Here is a 19,043-nt window from a genome sequence, read left to right as displayed (position 1 = left end):
ATCAGGAATAACTGCAGCACAACTAACATCATTAACAATATTAGCCACGGCAACACCCGCCGTAGCCATGTTGTCAACGGCTGCGGCACTAGCAGAACCAAAAGGTTCATCAGCCGCGTTACAAGCAGAACCAACAGGTTCAATAATAGCATCACAAGCAGCACCAACAGGCGGCTGCGGCTGAACATCTGAGCAGACAACATACCTACTCTTTGCTAAACCATTAGCACTAACAGCAAAATATCCAGATCCAAACAGGCTGGAGTAAAGCATGGTTTCTCCTACTGAACGTTCAGAGTAGGGAAACATCGATGGGTGCAGGTGCCCTACGAGCAAATCAACCTGCCCATTAACCAAAGTAAAATCTTCAGGTTTCATATCAAACAAAACAGCTGCCTCCACAGGATTTATGGAGCAGATCGCCTCTTTTGGACCAATGAGAGGCACTACCACAGGTTCTAATAAGTGATAATTCTTGTGTCGATCAATTAAACATAGCTTGACCGTCGGGAGACGTTTAACTTCACCGTCAGCTAGAGAAATTCTTGCTGAACGTCCAGTAAAAGGTAACTGAAGTTTATTAACAAGTGACTGGGTTACCATTGTGGTAGTTAAACCAGTGTCCCACATGGCGTTCACTGGGACCTTCTGGCGATTAATGTCAACGACGTCTACCTGTTGTAACATTAACATTAGATTCGCCTCAGGGGAAGTATGTACTTCATAGACGGCGGCAGCCATATCAACACTCTCATGCAAAAGGTTGTTATGGGCCTGACCACAATTGTCCACTTTGCAGCCGCCTATTACATCTGCCTTCGGGCAATCCACAGATTTATGCCCTTTTTGCAAACAAATCCAACAGCATCCAGCACTCTCCACAATACTCTTCCTGTCTGACACTGACAGGTCATGAAATTTTGGGCACTTGTAAAGTAAGTGCATATCATTACAGCCATTTACAAAACATGACTGTTTCATCTTAGATTTACCAGGTTTACCTACGGCGGTAGCGGCTGTCGCAGGGTTACCTTTCTTCTTAGAGGGGGTGTCCATATCAGTCGAACACCTCATTAAAATGGCGCCACGCTGCTCTTCAATAATCTTTAACAGCTTTGGGACGTTTGGGACATCCATCGAGCCCAATGATAAATTGAGCTTATCTTGAAAATCACATGGCAACTTCTTGGATAACATCTCAAGAAGTATCACAGTCAACCACTGGCTAGTGGTAACTTCATCATCTTCATCATCTTTAGTCAGCTGCTCCAGCTGGCTAACTGCTCCGCCAAACTCTGCTAACACAGTCACAATCTGGTTGGAGTCCGACGGTTTAGACTTCTTCTCCCATTGGTTGAAAAGGCAGAGCATCTGACGTGTTTTGGACTTAAAACGTGCGTCAAGGTAGGCCCACTGAGATTCATGCGAGTGAATCTGAATTAACTGGAGTCTCAGCTCTTTATTTTTACAGACCTTTTCACTGCTTAACAACAACTGTAAATACGACGGGTCTTGTCCTACAGTAAGCTTTTTAAAAGTGTCTTTAAAACTTACATAGGAAGCTTCCAGGCCGTCGAAAGATGGAAGAAGACGTTCGTCGACACGATTCATATATCCTGGCGTGAACATAGAACCGGCGACGAACTGTGGTGTGCCAAACGGTGACACAAATGGCGATGCTGTCGAGGCACCCGCCGTCGTCGTGGGTGGCTTCACAGGTTCAAGCTTAACCTCAGCCAGACGTTTCATCAAAGCAGACAAAGTGTTTATAATTACATCAGGCAAGGGAAAGTATGGCCCTTTAATAACTTTCACAATCTTCAAACATCGATCATAAAGTTCAGCCTGATGGTTAGGCAAATTATCACCAACAACATCAACAACACTTTGAATGTCACTAAGCTCTTCTATAGCATCAAGAGCGTCTTTCAAGGCACTATAGTCTTTTTGTACAGTAACTATATCAGAATAAATGTCACTAAACTCATCAAGCTCTTGGATTCTCAAACCAAGCTTGCTAAAACCGACCATGATGCTGTCAAATGTCTCGAACTTGTCATGGACAAGGATTGATTCCTTAGTGAGATGTCTAACATTAAGTTCTGAAGTATCACTGACCAACTTCATCACTCTATTTAGCTCACTGGTTAGGGCATCAACGGCTGGACGCAGCCGCTTACTCAATTGTTCACCTTTATTCTTTTTAGGACCCATAATTGTCACTAAAGTTAACTGTACTGATTATGACTATAACAATAATGTGTGGTAAGGTATCACAACCAACACATTCACAAAACTTCACAGAATGTTCTTAGCTGCATCTGTTCTGTCTTGTTTTCATTGTATCGGAACGCAATCCTAGCCGTTCTCGATATCTTAATCTCAAGCCCTCCGAATGACCAACATGTGAAGTTTACAAATGTGTATTTATTACCATGAAAACAGTGAATCTAAAACAAAAATATAAAAATTAATTACATAATATTAATGGTTTATTATTTTTGTAGATCGAGGTTGCGTGATTTCAATTTAATTAAAAATATAAAATTTCTAAAAAACTTTAAATTGGCACGAAACATATTAAATAGCATCAGAAATTGATAATTTTGGATTCAAATGATCAATAAAATTAAGGAACATATTCGTATGTCAAAAGTTAGCAGTTAAATGGTCTATTTGTTGAAAAATTAATGTTTTAAATTTCTTCGTAAAAATATACCATACTACGCTTATTATTAAGAATTAAAGATAAATTCTTACCACATTATGATGTCAAACTAAGCAGAAGGCTTATTTGAGATATTCCACACATCAGAGCGCATGTATATTCAAGCAATACATTATTTTCAATCACGTAGCTCTTCACGTGGGACTAATCAAAGGAAAAAGTGCGCGTTTCTTTTGTCTGTTTACAAGCCACGCGCCGCGCGGAGATAGTTAGGAATGCCGCGTAACACACTCATTCTCTAGGAAATTTGGTGTAAGGAAACAGGGATTAATGGGTTCGAACTTGCCAGGGAATACAAGAAAACATACCGAAACAATTGCTATGATATTTTATATTGCACTAATTGGACTTTTAATTGACTTTTTACTATTATTTATATCTGAAAATGTTCAATTCTCTTAATGAAACATTACTCAAATTATTGAGAGAAAACCATTGAGCAGCTTTTCTCCAAAAATGTGTATTAGGCTAATATCTTCTTTTTCAACCCAATAAAAGATGCATCTTACTTTACAGGTCTCATAAACCATTCAAATTTTGTAATTTCAAATACTAAATTAGTCTAAATGCTTCTTTTGTGAATTTAGGATTTAAAATATAAAGAAAATATTCTAAAATTAATTGTGTACAGACTGATAAATTGAATCATTTCCATAGTTAATTCATAAACTCTATGAATTTCAATTTTTAGAAAATTATTTATTCCCCCTCCTATTTCACAATAGAGAAATATAAGGGGGGGGGGGGGGGGGGGGTTTAATGCAACCATCTCGTAATCAATGTATAAATGGCACTTAGAATTCGAATTTTGATCTGAAATTTTGCATGAGTAATCCTTGGTAGGTCTATTTTCCCTAAATTGAACAAAAAGTTGGAAAAGTAGCGGCTAACTGCTGGCGGCTCATCCGTTTAGCCATTTGTTGGGTATATTCAAGCGAAATTTATCACGAAACCTCTCTCCACATAATGCTCTTTTCCGATCATAAACGTTTTCAAACGGTTCTAGCCAGTAGTTGCTGGTACTAAAAATCTAAAAAATGTTTTTTTTGTATCATTTCACATGATTTAAAGCAAAATTATGTTTTAAAAAGTTGTTTCTACGTAATTTATGACAGATTTGCCCTAAAAATAGCCAAAAAACGGCTAAACGGCTGAGCCGTTAGCCGTTATTTTTTCAACTTTTTTTTTTGATTTAGGGAGAATAGACCTACCAAGGATTACTCATGCAAAATTTCAGATCAAAATTCGAATTCTAAGTGCCATTTATACATTGATTACGAGATGGTTGCATTAAAACCCCCCCCCCCTTATATTTCTCTATTATGAAATAGGAGGGGGAATAAATAATTTTCTAAAAATTGAAATTCATAGAGTTTATGAATTAATTATGGAAATGATTCAATTTATCAGTCTGTACACAATTAATTTTAGAATATTTTCTTTATCAAGTGCCATTTATACATTGATTACGAGATGGTTGCATTAAACCCCCCCCCCCCCCTTAGATCATTATATTTTTCATTATTGTTCTTATACCTAAAATATTTTTTTTTTGGTTTATATTTAGAAAAAAATATATTTGGGACATTAGATTAAGACCCCTAGACAATTATTTATATTATTTTCTTTTCTTAATAATTCTAAATTTTTGTCTAGATTTAAGAACTCCTCCCTTTCTCATATCTCAATGCAATTTGATTTAGTTTTTGGGGGAGTTTTAGATTTTCCAAAAAAAAAACTCCTCACTTTAGAAGTCATTTCCCTATTCTAATAATCAAGCCTTTATCTGAGGATGCTCAGAGCCAAATTTTGTACACATTGGGTTGTCTCGAGTCGATAAGGTTTTATTACTATAATATTTATATCTATAATCTTCTAATGTTTCAACCACTTATTGGAATATACAGAAAAATATCTTGTACATCAAGTTAACGGTCATTGTCTTATCCCTTTAGATCCCTGAATCTTTTCTTAGTATGATGAATCAAAGTTGTAAAAGTGGTGATATAATTTGAAGGCAACAAAAGGTGGCGATGGTGTTGTAATTTATTGGGAACTGCATACACGAGTGGAAATCAATTTTACACAATCTTATTCAGCAGTGGATAGGGGTTAAAATCTCCCCATTGAGCTTTGGATATTTTTATTTAACATATGCCATTGCATTAGACTGAAGAGGGTGCCATGTTCACCGAAATATTTTCCTAAATAAATAAGAATAAAAGACTTCATTCTTAGCTATATTATGTGGTTTAAAGATAAAAAGTTAGCTTAAAAATATATCTCTTTTCTCAATAAATTATGTTCCTTGTCCATGAAATTATTTTACTATGAAAGCAGCATAAAAGATATATTTAAAGCATGTTAAGATAAAGCAGTTAAATACAGTTTAAAGGTGTATATTAGAGGGTCCATGGAATTTCGTTGTGTTAGGTTATTAAACATGACCTTATATACAATTTGAAATATATTCTTCGATAGGTCATTGCTTCAAAATTAAGTCATATGTCATTCTATAAAAACTTTTTCATTTAAAATTCACTTCGATTTAGATCCAATTATCCTGGTAAAAGTGAAATTTTCGATCTGTTTTCTAAACTTCATCAAGAAAATCCCTAGGTCCCCTATCTATATTACTCTTTATTACAAGCATTTTATAGGCACCAATAATATAAAAGGTACCGTAAATCATTTCGTGTATTTTAAATCAGTGTAAACTTTTATTCAAGTTAAGTATATATGTACTTGTCATCTTAAAGGGGAGGGGGAGTTGACACTCTACTTTCAATTTTAGTTTAAACAAGGATGACAACATCCATAAAAGCAAATCTCTGTAACGGTAAGACTAACGAACATTAATACTGAACTGAATAATCAGAATATAAATGTATAAAAGTGGAAACAAAATTGTAAGTAAATTTGTTGAAAAAGTACGTAAATACAGGATATTGTTTAAGGACATACTTACATTTTGAGGACTCGATTATAGAGATGCTTCGCTTAAAACTTGGACCTATAAAGGATAATTATATCGGTTCAGCGGGTAGCAAGATCCTTCGCTACACAAACACACAGACAGACAACCTGTTACTATTAAAAAAAGGATATAACATTTCAATTTATACTTAGATTATAAGAAAGATAATTATCCAAAAAGAAATTTTGGTTCTACTGCAGTTCACGGTAAAATATTGCTGGTAACGAATATTGCCAAAAATCTAAGAATTTTAAAGGCTGCTAGCTACAAATAATCTGGAATAGCCATAAATCAGTAATGCATAATTATCTCGCAGTGCAGAGAAATGCGTGAAAAAGGCCTATTTTATGCGTTTTTTCTTCAGTGAAGCTTACCCTGATCATCATTGAATCTTGGCTATTCCAGATTAATTGTAGGCCTTCTTATGCCGCTTAAAATGGTGTGCGGGTATGATCTCTACGTTCAGCCCTTTGGCAGCTAGCAGCCTTTAAACTTCATAGATTTTTGGCAATATTCGTTACCAGCAATTTTTTACCGTCAACTGCAGTAGATCCGAAATTTTAGTATGGAAGTCTCTACTAAAATTAAAACCCCATGTAATTGAAATACAAAATTTCTTGGGGGTAGAGCATGGACTTATGTTATGATAAACATTTACTTGTTTTTTTTCTAGAAAATCCAATCTTTGTCCAATTTTAAATAGCAAAGCTATAGTATGAAAAAAGTATGTCCGCTAATATTACCGTTTAAACTATACTCTACAGAAATAGCTTATTAATGTCTTTACAGTATCTACACAGTAAAAATAGTTAGGTATCTATGTAGTCTAAATCTCTTATATATTTACTATATTATATAATACTTCATCACTGTTTACTGCTAGTTATCACTGCGCTCTTTACTTATTTTTCAGTTTTTTAAGGAAATAATTTCCTTTCTAATTTTAAGTTAAAATGATATTGATAACAAATGAAAAGCATATGTTGTTACCTATTAACTTATTATTTCAAATTTCACCAATTTATTTGTCAAAATTCTTTCATAACAAAATATCAAAATTATTTCTCAGATCAAAATAAAAATTGAACTAAACATAAGTATAACCATTTACCTTTTTATCCCATTTGATATCAATTAAAGCATACAATCAAAACATGAAAAATGTCATCATTTTTCTATCTATTGGTATTATAGGCCATTTTAGAGATACTAACTGGCATAATTGCATCATCCATTTTAGCTCAGACAATATTTTGCCATCCTTGATCTCATATTTTAAATATTTAAACCATGAAATGAAACTTGGCTCTAATTATGCCTTAAATTAATAGGACGTTTCCACCATGATGCCAAAATTTATTGACGCCAGCTAAGAATCAACTTTTTAATTGATGAATTTTAATATTTGAATAAACCCAACTGCTTTATCTTAAAAGTTTACAACCTTTCTACCATTGCACTCTCCCTCCCTGAAATGATATTACTTTAATTGGTCTAAATGTTTGGACACTATTTAGTAGTGGTTCATCAATTTTAGATTAATTTTAAGCATACCTCATATTACATGTGAAATTGGTTGTAGGGTTCCTGCTTTATCAGACATGTGAAACTAATATAGAAGGAATGTGTTGGCCAAGAAAAAGTCAAAACTCATTACCATTCAGACTTTCATATAAGGCTATGCAATAAAATAGTTGATCCTTTTTTTCTTTTTGGGTAATTAAAAATATTTCTAGTTGACAATTTCATATACTTAGGTATAGTTCATCCATATATATAAAAATAAACTTATTTTGATATATAGACTCTTACTCTAGATTAGTTTTCTTTGTAAACTATTTTTATATATAAAATTGGTCTAAATAGATGCTTCTTGAATAAATAAAATTAGGGCAGACATGCATCCCTATACAAGGAGGATAACATCCATACAATCGAGTCTGTAGGAAAATGATAAATCTTTAAATGGTCGTACATTTATTTTTAATAAAGTTGCTTTGTCTAAACGTCACAGGAATCCCCATGACAACATCTTAAGTTATTTTTATTTACACAGGTAAACCAGCCTGTCTTTGCTTATTAAATCAACTATGGGCTTAAATAAAACCATCTTGGCCCCTATGTCAAGCAAACACAAAATAAATATGCTAAACATACAGACATGGTCATGCCCTACATTGAGAATAGCTTTGCTCCTCACAATATCTGCTACTTTTGGTACATGTTGCCAATAAAGTTTACCTTCCTTACTCTCTATAGTAACTGTTCAATAGACAGTTTTTAGATCGTTCAAAAAACATTTCTATATTCCCTATGAATTTAAAAAAGATATGGATTCCAAATTGATTGCCTTTTGTCTGGAGTATTAGTAATTATTTCAATTTTAGTTTTAAGAAGAAAAAGTTTTAATAAATTTGTGTAGGTTTCCTTTTTCTCCTGGGATGGTGGTGGTACCTTCCTCCAAAATAGTTACAAACCTTCCCAGGACCTGAGAAGCTACTTTGTAAAGCAGAACCATATAGGTTCTGTGGTTAGCAAAATCCTTCGGTACATACACACAGACTGACACACACAGTTCCTGTTACTTTATTATAAGTTTACATTTATATATTAATGTAATTTTTTTTAGAAATATTGTGTAAGTTACTCTAAAATGAACTCTATGTATTAAAAATAAACAATATGTATTCATGCATATGTAACATTTTATTTAGAACTTCGACCCAAATATATTGCAAAATAGAGAAAAAGTTTTCTTTATTCATACGATTCAACATAAAAAATTGGTCATGCTAAGAGCATTTTGTTGTAAACTATGAACAAAATAAATAAATAAATAGCATTCATAAGTAAGGGGTGAGGTGAGTTATTTTTAGCTTATTATTCCCATATATGTGATTGGAGTATAGAGATAAAAAGCGAATCCTGATGATGACAAACAAAATTTCCCTTTTATGAGATTATTAATAGTTGAAACCAACCAATCAAGATTTAACAAATAATACCAAAAGTTTTATTCAAACGAATGAGAGGACGTGTTTAATGATTGTAAAACAAAGGGTACTCCTATATTCTACAGTCCAATGGCTCCTCCCTTCATTGTGTAAATAGTAAATAGTCTAAATACCATCTGGATTTTAAATTATCTTTTTTGCTGTTTATTAAATCAGTATTTTTAGTAGGACACTTAAAAAGTTTGTATTTGAAATATTCTTACTCGTAAATCTAAAAAAGATAAATGCATAGATATTTTAATAAGTAGAAAAATAATTTAAATGTTTTTGGTTATTTGAGAGGAGAGTTTGACTTTTTGCAGAATTCCCAAAAAAATAAATGAAGCTCTTAAAAGTATGGTACATTTTAACGTAATATTTACTCTGTTTACTATTAGTTTTTTCCAAAAATAGACATATCCTAGATTTTTTGCAAGAGTTATTATTATTACTTTGAATTATCTAGAAAAAAATACATTTTATTGGGTTACAAATATAATAACACTTTTTTTATACTGCCTGATATATTAGAATTGTGTCAAAAACTCAGTGATCTTAAGGGATAAGGAAATAGAATATGAATTAATGTTAACCTCTTCATGATGATTAACAATTTGTCCCTTCTGTTAATTTACAATTAGATAAAAAATAATTCTTTGTCATTTGGAGTACTATATTTTATTGGTTGATAATCAAAATAACTGGATTCTTTCTCCATTCTAAGTATCAATGGCATGTGAATGGTATTGAGAAAGGTCCTCTCCATCTTTCATGGCTCAAAAAATCGTATTTACTATATAGATAAGTTTGGTAAATGTTTGTCCAGAAAGGACATTGCTTGTAAGGTTCTAGGCCATTTTCTGGGTGAAATGTCTTAGCTTTTTGTTGGATTCAAATATGACTTTTGTTCGTTTATTAACCCCCGTTTCTGGTTATTTAAAGTTTGTAAAACTTTGCCTTTGGTTTCTTAATTTGTTGCCAACAGTTTTCAGACTTGCACAGTAGAGTTGCCATTAGATTGTTCATCCCCTCTTTATCATTACCATCTTATTGTCATAAAATAAAAGTTAGGTATATCGGCGAAAATCCTTAGGAACCCGCCCATCCCTCTTATAATTTTAAATAAATAAAGTAAGGGGGGGGAGGGGTTGTGACTGTTATTAATTTAGGTCAGGTTATATTAAATTCAAAGAGTCCTGCAGGGTCATGGTACCGCAGGAATTGGCCCTGATGGGGATTTGATATATGATAAAAATTCCTCGCTGGGCCCTTTAATTGAAAGCATCGGTTTATCTTGGAAAAGATAATGCAAGTATGTTTTTTTATAGTATTTAATTTCTCCTCGTCTGTCTGTCTTTCATTACCAAAAATAATAAAGTTTGTGATTGCCGTGCATCATATAACATTTTATTTGAAAACAGACCATCTCTCTAACTCTAATATGAATGCAACTACCCGGTTTGTTGATTTGTTTAAACTTCTAGGAAATACATATTTGGTGTTATTTCACTTCCTCAATGGTACTGTAATGTGAAAGAAAATAGATTAAGATAAACATTAGGCTTCTTTGAAAAGCTTAAACTTTTTTAAAGCAGCCTCATTTGAGGTCATATTTAAACCAAAATCTTACTACTTTATACTCTATTTTATAAGATAGTAATTTTTTTTGTACCGCTATACTCCATTTTTGATATTATTAACTTATCTCTGTTATAGTTTTAAGCTATTTTACTGCTCTAATTTTCATTTGCAATTGTTATACATGTGTGCAGGTGAAAGCACACCACATATTCAACTTAAACATATTCTTGTAATTTTCTCTCTTGTGTTTGTTTCTCTTTTAAAAACTTACTAGATTCTCAAATATGGTGCTTGATAATAACAAAAAATATTAGTCCTCCAATTAAAATTCTTTTATTGATTTGCTTAAATGAATGTTTGAATGAATCTTATTTATTGCTTTAAAAGAAAGTTATTTAATCTAAAAGTAAACTAACTAATGTAAAATAAAGAATTTATTTTGAGTATGGAATATAGGGTTTTATTAGGAATCTGTTAAGCTATTGGTAACTTCAGACTTAAACATAAATAGTTTTTTCTGAAATACTTACTTTTGTTTTTGTCTTCATATTCAACCTGCAGAGGAAGCAGAAATAGGACATTGGACAAGACAAGAAACTTTGTATTAAAATATTTTGTATCCCCTCTCTTACTACCTAGGTAAAGGATCATTGTCCTGATTCTTGTATCTTAGCTTACTTACTGATTTAGTGTCCGTGTCATTCAGCCAATTTTAAGTTTATGTAAATTAAGTTAGATGATTTGAAATTGAAATACTAGACAAAGCTTTTGACTAAATGGCTTAACTGAATATATGGTTATTTTTATAAGAGCAGTTTTGAGTCCTCTTCTGAGTTGCGCTATTAAGTTGTTTCCCTGAAGGCTAGTATCAAATATTTAAGTCAAAAAGATATTGGACATTCTTTATTGTACTATTCCAATTTCTGATACTTCATGTAGGAAATTTTTATTTACTATATCTTTTTTTTTAGCAAAAAAATTTGCGGTTCTGTTAGCATGGCAAAATTTTGCATAAATATTTGCAACAGATATGATTATAATGTTGCAAGCTTGTCGACAACAAAAACAAGAATGGTGACATTTATAAGTTTAGAAAACGTCTATAGTACAAATTACCAAAACAGCAAGATCATTGGCAGTCAAAAAGATTAGAAACATTTTTTTAGCCCCGAGATGCTGAAGGCACGCACTTATTATTATACATTTTTATATTCGTAGAAAACTGGATATAATAAGATGCTATACATAATTTTTCAGTTTAGCTGAGAACCGGTTATAATCCACTGAATATTAATCGGTTTTGAAGCTATACTGAAAAATCCATTATCTGAACAACAGATAAAGATCAAAGTTTAGATTTAGATCAATTTTGGGAAAGCCAACCCTCCCATGAGAAAAAGCCTCTAAAAAAAGAACTTTTTGCTATGTAAATAAACATATCTAATTTTTGCAAAAGCTTAAAGAAATGTTTTGTTGTGTATATAAAGAATAAAGTAGAATAGATGTCTAGATGAAATTGGTATACAGCAGGGGTTGAGGGACAGATACATGTTGTTAAAATAATTTTTTTTCATATTTATAAATATACCATACAATTTTGCAACATATTTCTATCGTAATTTTAGTTATTATTTGGTATAAACTTTATAAAAGGCAAACATAGTAAAAAGTGACTCCCTCCCCTTTTCCTGAAACAACTATTTTCTGTAATAACATGATTATCTATCTATTCCTGTATCCTTGAGTTTATAGAGAATAAACAAGCATTTCCATGAGTCCCTAGAGGTTTATGTATGCTTTGGCCTACCTAGTAGAGTTTTAATTAGATATCAATTCCATACTACTACAAGCCTTTACTAAATTCTTCATGGTATAAAGAATTTTTATGTTAAACAAGTATACTTGAGTATTCTAAATGAATATGATTTATTGATTTAGATTGGCATTAGACAAATTTTCTTTAAAAAGCTTATGATTATTCTATACCTAATATGTCTGTTGTAATTCTATGCCTGCCTGCCTAGGTTGGCTGTCTGGTTGCCAGTCGTGTATTCAGGTTTTGGAAGCATAATATACCTGAATTATACACTCTTTATATCTACACAAAATTTAGGTCATTTAGGATTTATGATATACATATTATTGACCTAATAACAATTTTATAGAAAAAAAATCATAACTATTTAGAAAAATCTTAGATTTGGAAGATATCTATTGCACGCAAAACTGTCGTCTGCTAGCTAAAGCAAGATAAAAAAAAGGGTGCTTTCCCTAGCCTAAATTGACACTAAAATTGACCCCTCCCCCTATATTTTATTTCTGAAAAATGTGTGTCACTTTAGGTAAAAAATGAGATTTTTTCTCGTATTCATGTAACGATTTTATTAAGTGACCATAAATTACCCAGTTTGAATTTATGTTTTCATGTGAATAAGAGATTCACAAGGGAATAAATAAAAAAAGGATTCATAGAGACTTCTTTATTTAATGAGAAAATGAAATTGAAAAAAAAATATTTTACCTCATACCTTCAATATCAGAGTTTATACAAAATGAATCCAAATATAAAATAACCATTTATGCGTTCGTTTTAATTAAATGGCTTTAGACACGACTTTGAATGTCTCTCAAATACTTGACATAGAGGATTGTAATCTACTAAATGTAATTTAATGTATAATGTACATCAATTTATCGGCTATTGTCTTATCCCCTCAGATTCCTGAATTTACGGAAAAACGATCAATTAGACAATTTTTCTGTATTTTAGGAACCAGTGTGCAAGGAGACCTGCTGTTTGACCTGAAGCGCGACCACATCTACGTGATGACCGACCAGAAGCTCAGCAAGGTTCGTGTGCAGGATTGTGCCCAGTATCAGGACTGCGGACAGTGCCTTGGATCCAGGTAAGATTTTATATATCATATTATGTAAGGTAGCTGGTAGTAAAGTTGATTATGTTTGAAGTTGGCTAAAGATTGAAAAACCTTCCACATTAACTGAGTTATCCATTTTAGAGAAGTTAGACGAATGTTTGGAGTTGATTTTAGACTAGATATTTAATTGTACATTTAAGTCTTGGGAGGGTCTTAGGCTATTTTTATGACCATTCAACACCTTTAGATGATAATTGCAACTGATGATAATATACAAAGAAGCTTCGTTTTTGTCTTGCTGAATGCGACCCTTAAAGCCGAGTACGTCTCAAAAGTCCATATTGACCTAATTAACTTTCCAGGGACCCTTACTGTGGTTGGTGTAGTTTGGAGAACAAATGCAGCCTGAAGGGTGACTGCAGGAAGGCTGGACAGGACCCGCTGTACTGGATCAGCTACAAGACTGGCCGTTGCACAACCATCACTAGTGTCACTCCACATCAACTACAGAGGACTACAGCAAGGTAATTCTACTTGTTGTTCATGTTCTTATCCATTTTTAACCACGTTCATAATGGTGCATTCTTGGTTAGCGACTACAAAATTCCCCTTCCCATTGTTAAAGTTACTCGAAAACATGGGAGGAGGTTATTTTTCTTTGCATAGCAACTTACTAGGCTATACCTTAGAAGCCCTATCTCTTTGGGGCTACTCTGTACCCTAAATAACCTAACCTAAGGTAAACGAAAATTTACGATTCCCCCCCCCCCTCCCTTCCAACCCCTTCTTTATATACCAAACTATGTTCATAAATGTAAAATTTCTATATTAAGTCAAAACTTCAAGTATAAAAAATCAGCACAGTTATGCTTTGTGTTCCAATTCAAATTTTGGTATAAGAAAAAAGTTCTAATACTGGGTTATTTTGACACCAAAAACTAAGAAATTCGCGAGAATTTTATTTTCTTTTATTCGACATTTCTTTGAAATTTTTTCACGTTGAAAATTAGGTTTTAAATGGGCAAGAGGAGAATTTCATGGAAAATTTGTTGACATCTTGCCATTATTTGACAATCTGTTCTTAGAATTCTTTTATTACAATTTTAACTTTAGCGCTAAAATAATTTTTAGATGCATAGCATCTCTAAAACTTTCCCCTTTCGTCAAGCGCAGGACTGATAATTTTTTTTTTATTTGAAAATATCATTTCATGGGTTAGTTTGGACTTTGAAGCACCCTAAGTTAATTTTTGGTAAATCTGATAAGGTTGTAAAAGTTCTTGCAGGGCTTGAATATCCCAGAGGGGCTAGAAACGTGAATTTACACAGAAGTTAATCTCATTTCTGTCTATCGGTCATGCTTCAAACGATACTTTAAAAGGTTTTCGTTATTTTTTATGTGTTTTATCGCATAATATCTTTTTTTTCCATCTGCTTTAAAACTGTCGATCCATGATATTTTGTGCTTCGCTACATTATAGATGTTGTCATCCTTGTTTTTTTTCATTTTGTGTTGCACAAAAGTTTAAATTCTTCTATAACTAAAAAAGATTCGGGGAAAGGTCAATAGATATAAAATTAAAGCCTCCCAATTTTTAAAAAAGCTCTTTTGTAATATTTAAAAAAAAATATTTGGAGGAAGAAAGTGTTGTAGTTTAGTTTTTGGTCACTTCCCTGAAAACTACAAAGGATTATTTCATTTTATTGCAAGAAAAAGTTTTTCTTTTTTCTTTTTATTGCAGTTAATAATTATTTTTACTAAGAAGGAGATAGAAAAGTTCATAAAATAATGATTATTCCTTTAGAAAATCTTTTCTATAATCGGGTCTGTAATAAATTACAGTCAGGTCTAGTTATAGATAATTTAAATCAGAGGTTACGTCCCTAGCATCTAGGGCCACTGTATTCGAAGGGGTAGATTGAGGCAAGAAAATAGCTTTAACCATCCCAATATCTGAAAATGAAAAAGCCTAAACCATTACAGGGCCTCACTGAAGCTTATCTAAAATAGAGAAGTTATATTTGAGATCTTAAGCTATAGACAAAAAAACCTTGCTTATATTACAGGATACCACAAAAGAAATGAACAATACGTATGGATATACAGACAAACATGATTTTTTACAAGTTTGAAAAAAATATTAATAAAGGCTTATTTAATGGTCAAAAAGATAAAATACATATAATCACAGTATTTTTAATTTTAAAGCCCGCTAATGACGATTATTAAACCAACTTATTCTATCTTAAAAAATAATTTTTCTCTAAAGAAGTAAGGAGGGGGGGAAGTTTTGACACTTTCACTTACTCCGTGATTATTGGGCTAGGTATTACTTTTGGTTAGTACTTCACGGATTTTTAATCATTTTTTGGATAACCCCACCCCCTAGCCCCCAGGGGCTCAAAATCCCCCTAAAAATGAACCTAACCTTAATTTTCTCAGGAACTATTTGACCAAAAGAGAGGATTTCTTAAACTTAAGCTTTTATGCTTATAAACTAACTTCTGATTTAGAAGTCACCCCCCTGCCACCAACCCCTAGCCCTCCGGGGCTCAAAAAAACCCTAAAAATGAACCTAACCTTAATTTTCTCAGGAACCATTTGACCAACAGAGATGATTTCTTAAACTTAAGCTTTTATGCTTATAAACTAACTTCTAGTTTAGAAGTCACCCCCCTGCCGCCAACCCCTAGCCCCCAGGGGCTCAAAATCCCCCTAAAAATGAACCTAACCTTAATTTTCTCAGGAACTATTTGACCAACAGAGATGATTTCTTAAACTTAAGCTTTTATGCTTATAAACTAACTTCTGATTTAGAAGTCACCCCCCTGCCACCAACCCCTAGCCCTCCGGGGCTCAAAAAAAACCCTAAAAATGAACCTAACCTTAATTTTCTCAGGAACCATTTGACCAACAGAGATGATTTCTTAAACTTAAGCTTTTATGCTTATAAACTAACTTTTAGTTTAGAAGTCAGCCCCCTGCCACTAACCCCTAGCTCTCCGGGGCTCAAAAAAACTCTAAAAATGAACCTAACCTTAATTTTCTCAGCAACCATTTGACCAACAGAGATGATTTCTTAAACTTAAGCTTTTATGCTTATAAACTAACTTCTTGTTTAGAAGTCACCCCCCTGCTGCCAACCCCTAGCCCTCCGGGGCTAAAAAAAACTCTAAAAATGAACCTAACCTTAATTTTCTCAGGAACCACTTGACCAACAGAGATGATTTCTTTAACTTAAGCTTTTATGCTTATAAACTAACTTCTGATTTAGAAGTCACCCCCCTGCCGCCAACCCCTAGCCCTCCGGGGCTCAAAAAAACTCTAAAAATGAACCTAACCTTAATTTTCTCAGGAAACATTTGACCAACAGAGATGATTTCTTAAACTTAAGCTTTTATGCTTATAAACTAACTTTTAGTTTACAAGTCAGCCCCCTGCCACCAACCCCTAGCCCCCCGGGGCTCAAAAAAACCCTAAAAATGAACTTAACCTTAATTTAAATTTCTTATTTGTAGAGTTAGAGATACACTTATTATACAAAATATGCTTATTTTTGGATGTTATTGACATATCTCCTGAAAAAATTAGAATCGGCCTCCAGGTTCAGGTGCTGCAGGCCTCCAGGTCCACTCAGGAGACAGGTAAAAATTTAAATTTCTTATTTGATGGTTTAGAGGTACACTTATTAAACCAAATATGCATCTTTTTGGATGTTATTGACATATCTGCTGAAAAAATTAGAATCGGCCTCCAGGTTCAGATGCTGCAGGCCTCCAGGTCCACTCTGGAGACAGGTAAAAATTAAAATTTCTTTTTTGAAGAATTAGAGGTAAACTTATTAAACCAAATATGCATCTTTTTGGATGTTATTGACATATCTCCATATTGGGCACATTTTATACCCTACATGCACCCGTTGTTTTTGGATTTAAAAACCTCTTTCAAGTTTCACAGGGTTTTATATTGGCCTAGTAACCCTTGCCAATGTCTACTAATGTGAAATTCCAAAATCGACCAACCCTAAGTAAGTTGTATTTTTGTATTTTTTAACAAATAATTTAATCTGCAAGGTATTTTTTTCAGAGTTCTAAAATGGCGATAATATTGCTCACTGGAAATAAGTAGCTATCATAAAGGATAACTTTAGATTTTTTATACCTTGATTAAGTTTCTTGTTGTACATATTTTTTATTTCTATTTAGTAACCTTTCATCTTAATTCAAACATTACACATAAGGATTTTTACCTGTTGAGCAGGCCCCTGGAGCCTGTCGGGAACACATATTGAAGCCATAAACAATAAATTTGACTATATTGTTTACTTTAACCTTACTCTATTTAAATACCTTTCCTCTAAATTTTAAACTAACTATTTTAGATATTCACCTGAACCTGGAGGCCGATTCTAATTTTTTCAGCAGATATGTCAATAACATCCAAAAAGAAGCATATTTGGTTTAATAAATGTACCTCTAACTCTTCAAATAAGAATTTTAAATTTTTACCTGTCTCCTGAGTGAACCTGGAGGCCTGCAGCACCTGAACCTGTAGGCCGATTAAATTTTTGTTCAGCAGATATGTAATAATTGGACAAATAGTTCCTGAGAAAATTAAGGTTAGGTTCATTTTTAGGTTTTTTTTGAGCCCCGGGGGGCAAGGGGTTGGCGGCAGGGGGGTGACTTCTAAACTTAAACTTAGTTCATAAGCATAAAAGCTTAAGTTTAAGAAATCATCTCTATTGGACAAATAGTTCCTGAGAAAATTAAGGTTAGGTTCATTTTTAGGGTTTTTTGAGCCCTGGGGGGCTAGGGGTTGGCGGCAAGGGGGTGACTTCTTAACTTAAACTCAATTTATAAGCATAAAAGCATAAGTTTAAGAAATCATCTCTGTTGGTCAAATGGTTCCTGAGAAAATTAAGGTTAGGTTCATTTTTAGGTTTTTTTTGAGCCCCAGAGGGCAAGGGGTTAGTGGCAGGGGGGTGACTTCTAAACAAGAAGTTAGTTTATAAGCATAAAAGCTTAAGTTTAAGAAATCATCTCTGTTGGTCAAATGGTTCCTGAGAAAATTAAGGTTAGGTTCATTTTTAGGGTTTTTTTGAGCCCCGGAGTGCTAGGGGTTGGCGGCAGAGGGGCAACTTCTAAACTTAAACTTAATTTATAAGCATAAAAGCTTAAGTTTAAGAAATCATCTCTGTTGGTCAAATGGTTCCTGAGAAAATTAAGGTTAGGTTCATTTTTAGGGTATTTTGAGCCCCGGAGTGCTAGGGGTTGGTGGCAGGGGGGTGACTTCTAAATTAGAAGTTAGTTTATAAGCATAAAAGCTTAAGTTTAAGAAATCATCTCTGTTGGTCAAATGGTTCCTGAGAAAATTAAGGTTAGCTTCATTTTTAGGTTTTTTTTTGAGCCCCGGGGGCAAGGGGTTGGCGGCAGGGGGGTGACTTCTAAACTTAAACTTAGTTCATAAGCATAAAAGCTTAAGTTTAAGAAATCATCTCTGTTGGTCAAATGGTTCCTGAGAAAATTAAGGTTAGGTTCATTTTTAGGGTTTTTTTGAGCCCCGGAGGGCTAGGGGTTGGCGGCAGGGGGGCAACTTCTAAACTTTAACTTAATTTATAAGCATAAAAGCTTAAGTTTAAGAAATCATCTCTGTTGGTCAAATGGTTCCTGAGAAAATTAAGGTTAGGTTCATTTTTAGGGTTTTTTTGAGCCCCGGAGGGCTAGGGGTTGGTTGCAGGGGGGTGACTTCTAAATTAGAAGTTAGTTTATAAGCATAAAAGCTTAAGTTTAAGAAATCATCTCTGTTGGTCAAATGGTTCCTGAGAAAATTAAGGTTAGGTTCATTTTTAGGGTTTTTTTGAGCCCCGGAGGGCTAGGGGTTGGTGGCAG

General features: G+C 33.4%; 1 protein-coding gene across 5 annotated transcripts in view; it reads left to right on the top strand.

Moving 5' to 3' along the window:
- The window catches only part of PlexA (plexin A), a 246,742-nt gene that overhangs the window by 130,462 nt on the left and 97,237 nt on the right, over positions 1–19,043 (top strand). For all 5 annotated transcript variants that reach the window (XR_013881838.1, XM_080169604.1, XM_080169603.1 and 2 more), the window contains exons 12-13: positions 13,050–13,185; positions 13,518–13,679. Coding sequence is in view for 4 of the 5 variants with exons in the window: in XM_080169604.1 (XP_080025730.1) it covers positions 13,050–13,185; positions 13,518–13,679 (298 nt within the window). In the remaining variant the exon portion in view is untranslated. The remainder of the gene's footprint in view (positions 1–13,049; positions 13,186–13,517; positions 13,680–19,043) is intronic.

The sequence above is a fragment of the Acartia tonsa genome, chromosome 8 (genome assembly GCF_053477335.1).
Source record: "Acartia tonsa isolate MP-2025a chromosome 8, ASM5347733v1, whole genome shotgun sequence".
In the NCBI taxonomy this organism is placed as follows: domain Eukaryota; kingdom Metazoa; phylum Arthropoda; class Copepoda; order Calanoida; family Acartiidae; genus Acartia; species Acartia tonsa.
The sequence above is the reverse complement of the archived record's forward strand: the minus strand, read 5'-3'. Positions and strand labels throughout refer to the sequence as shown.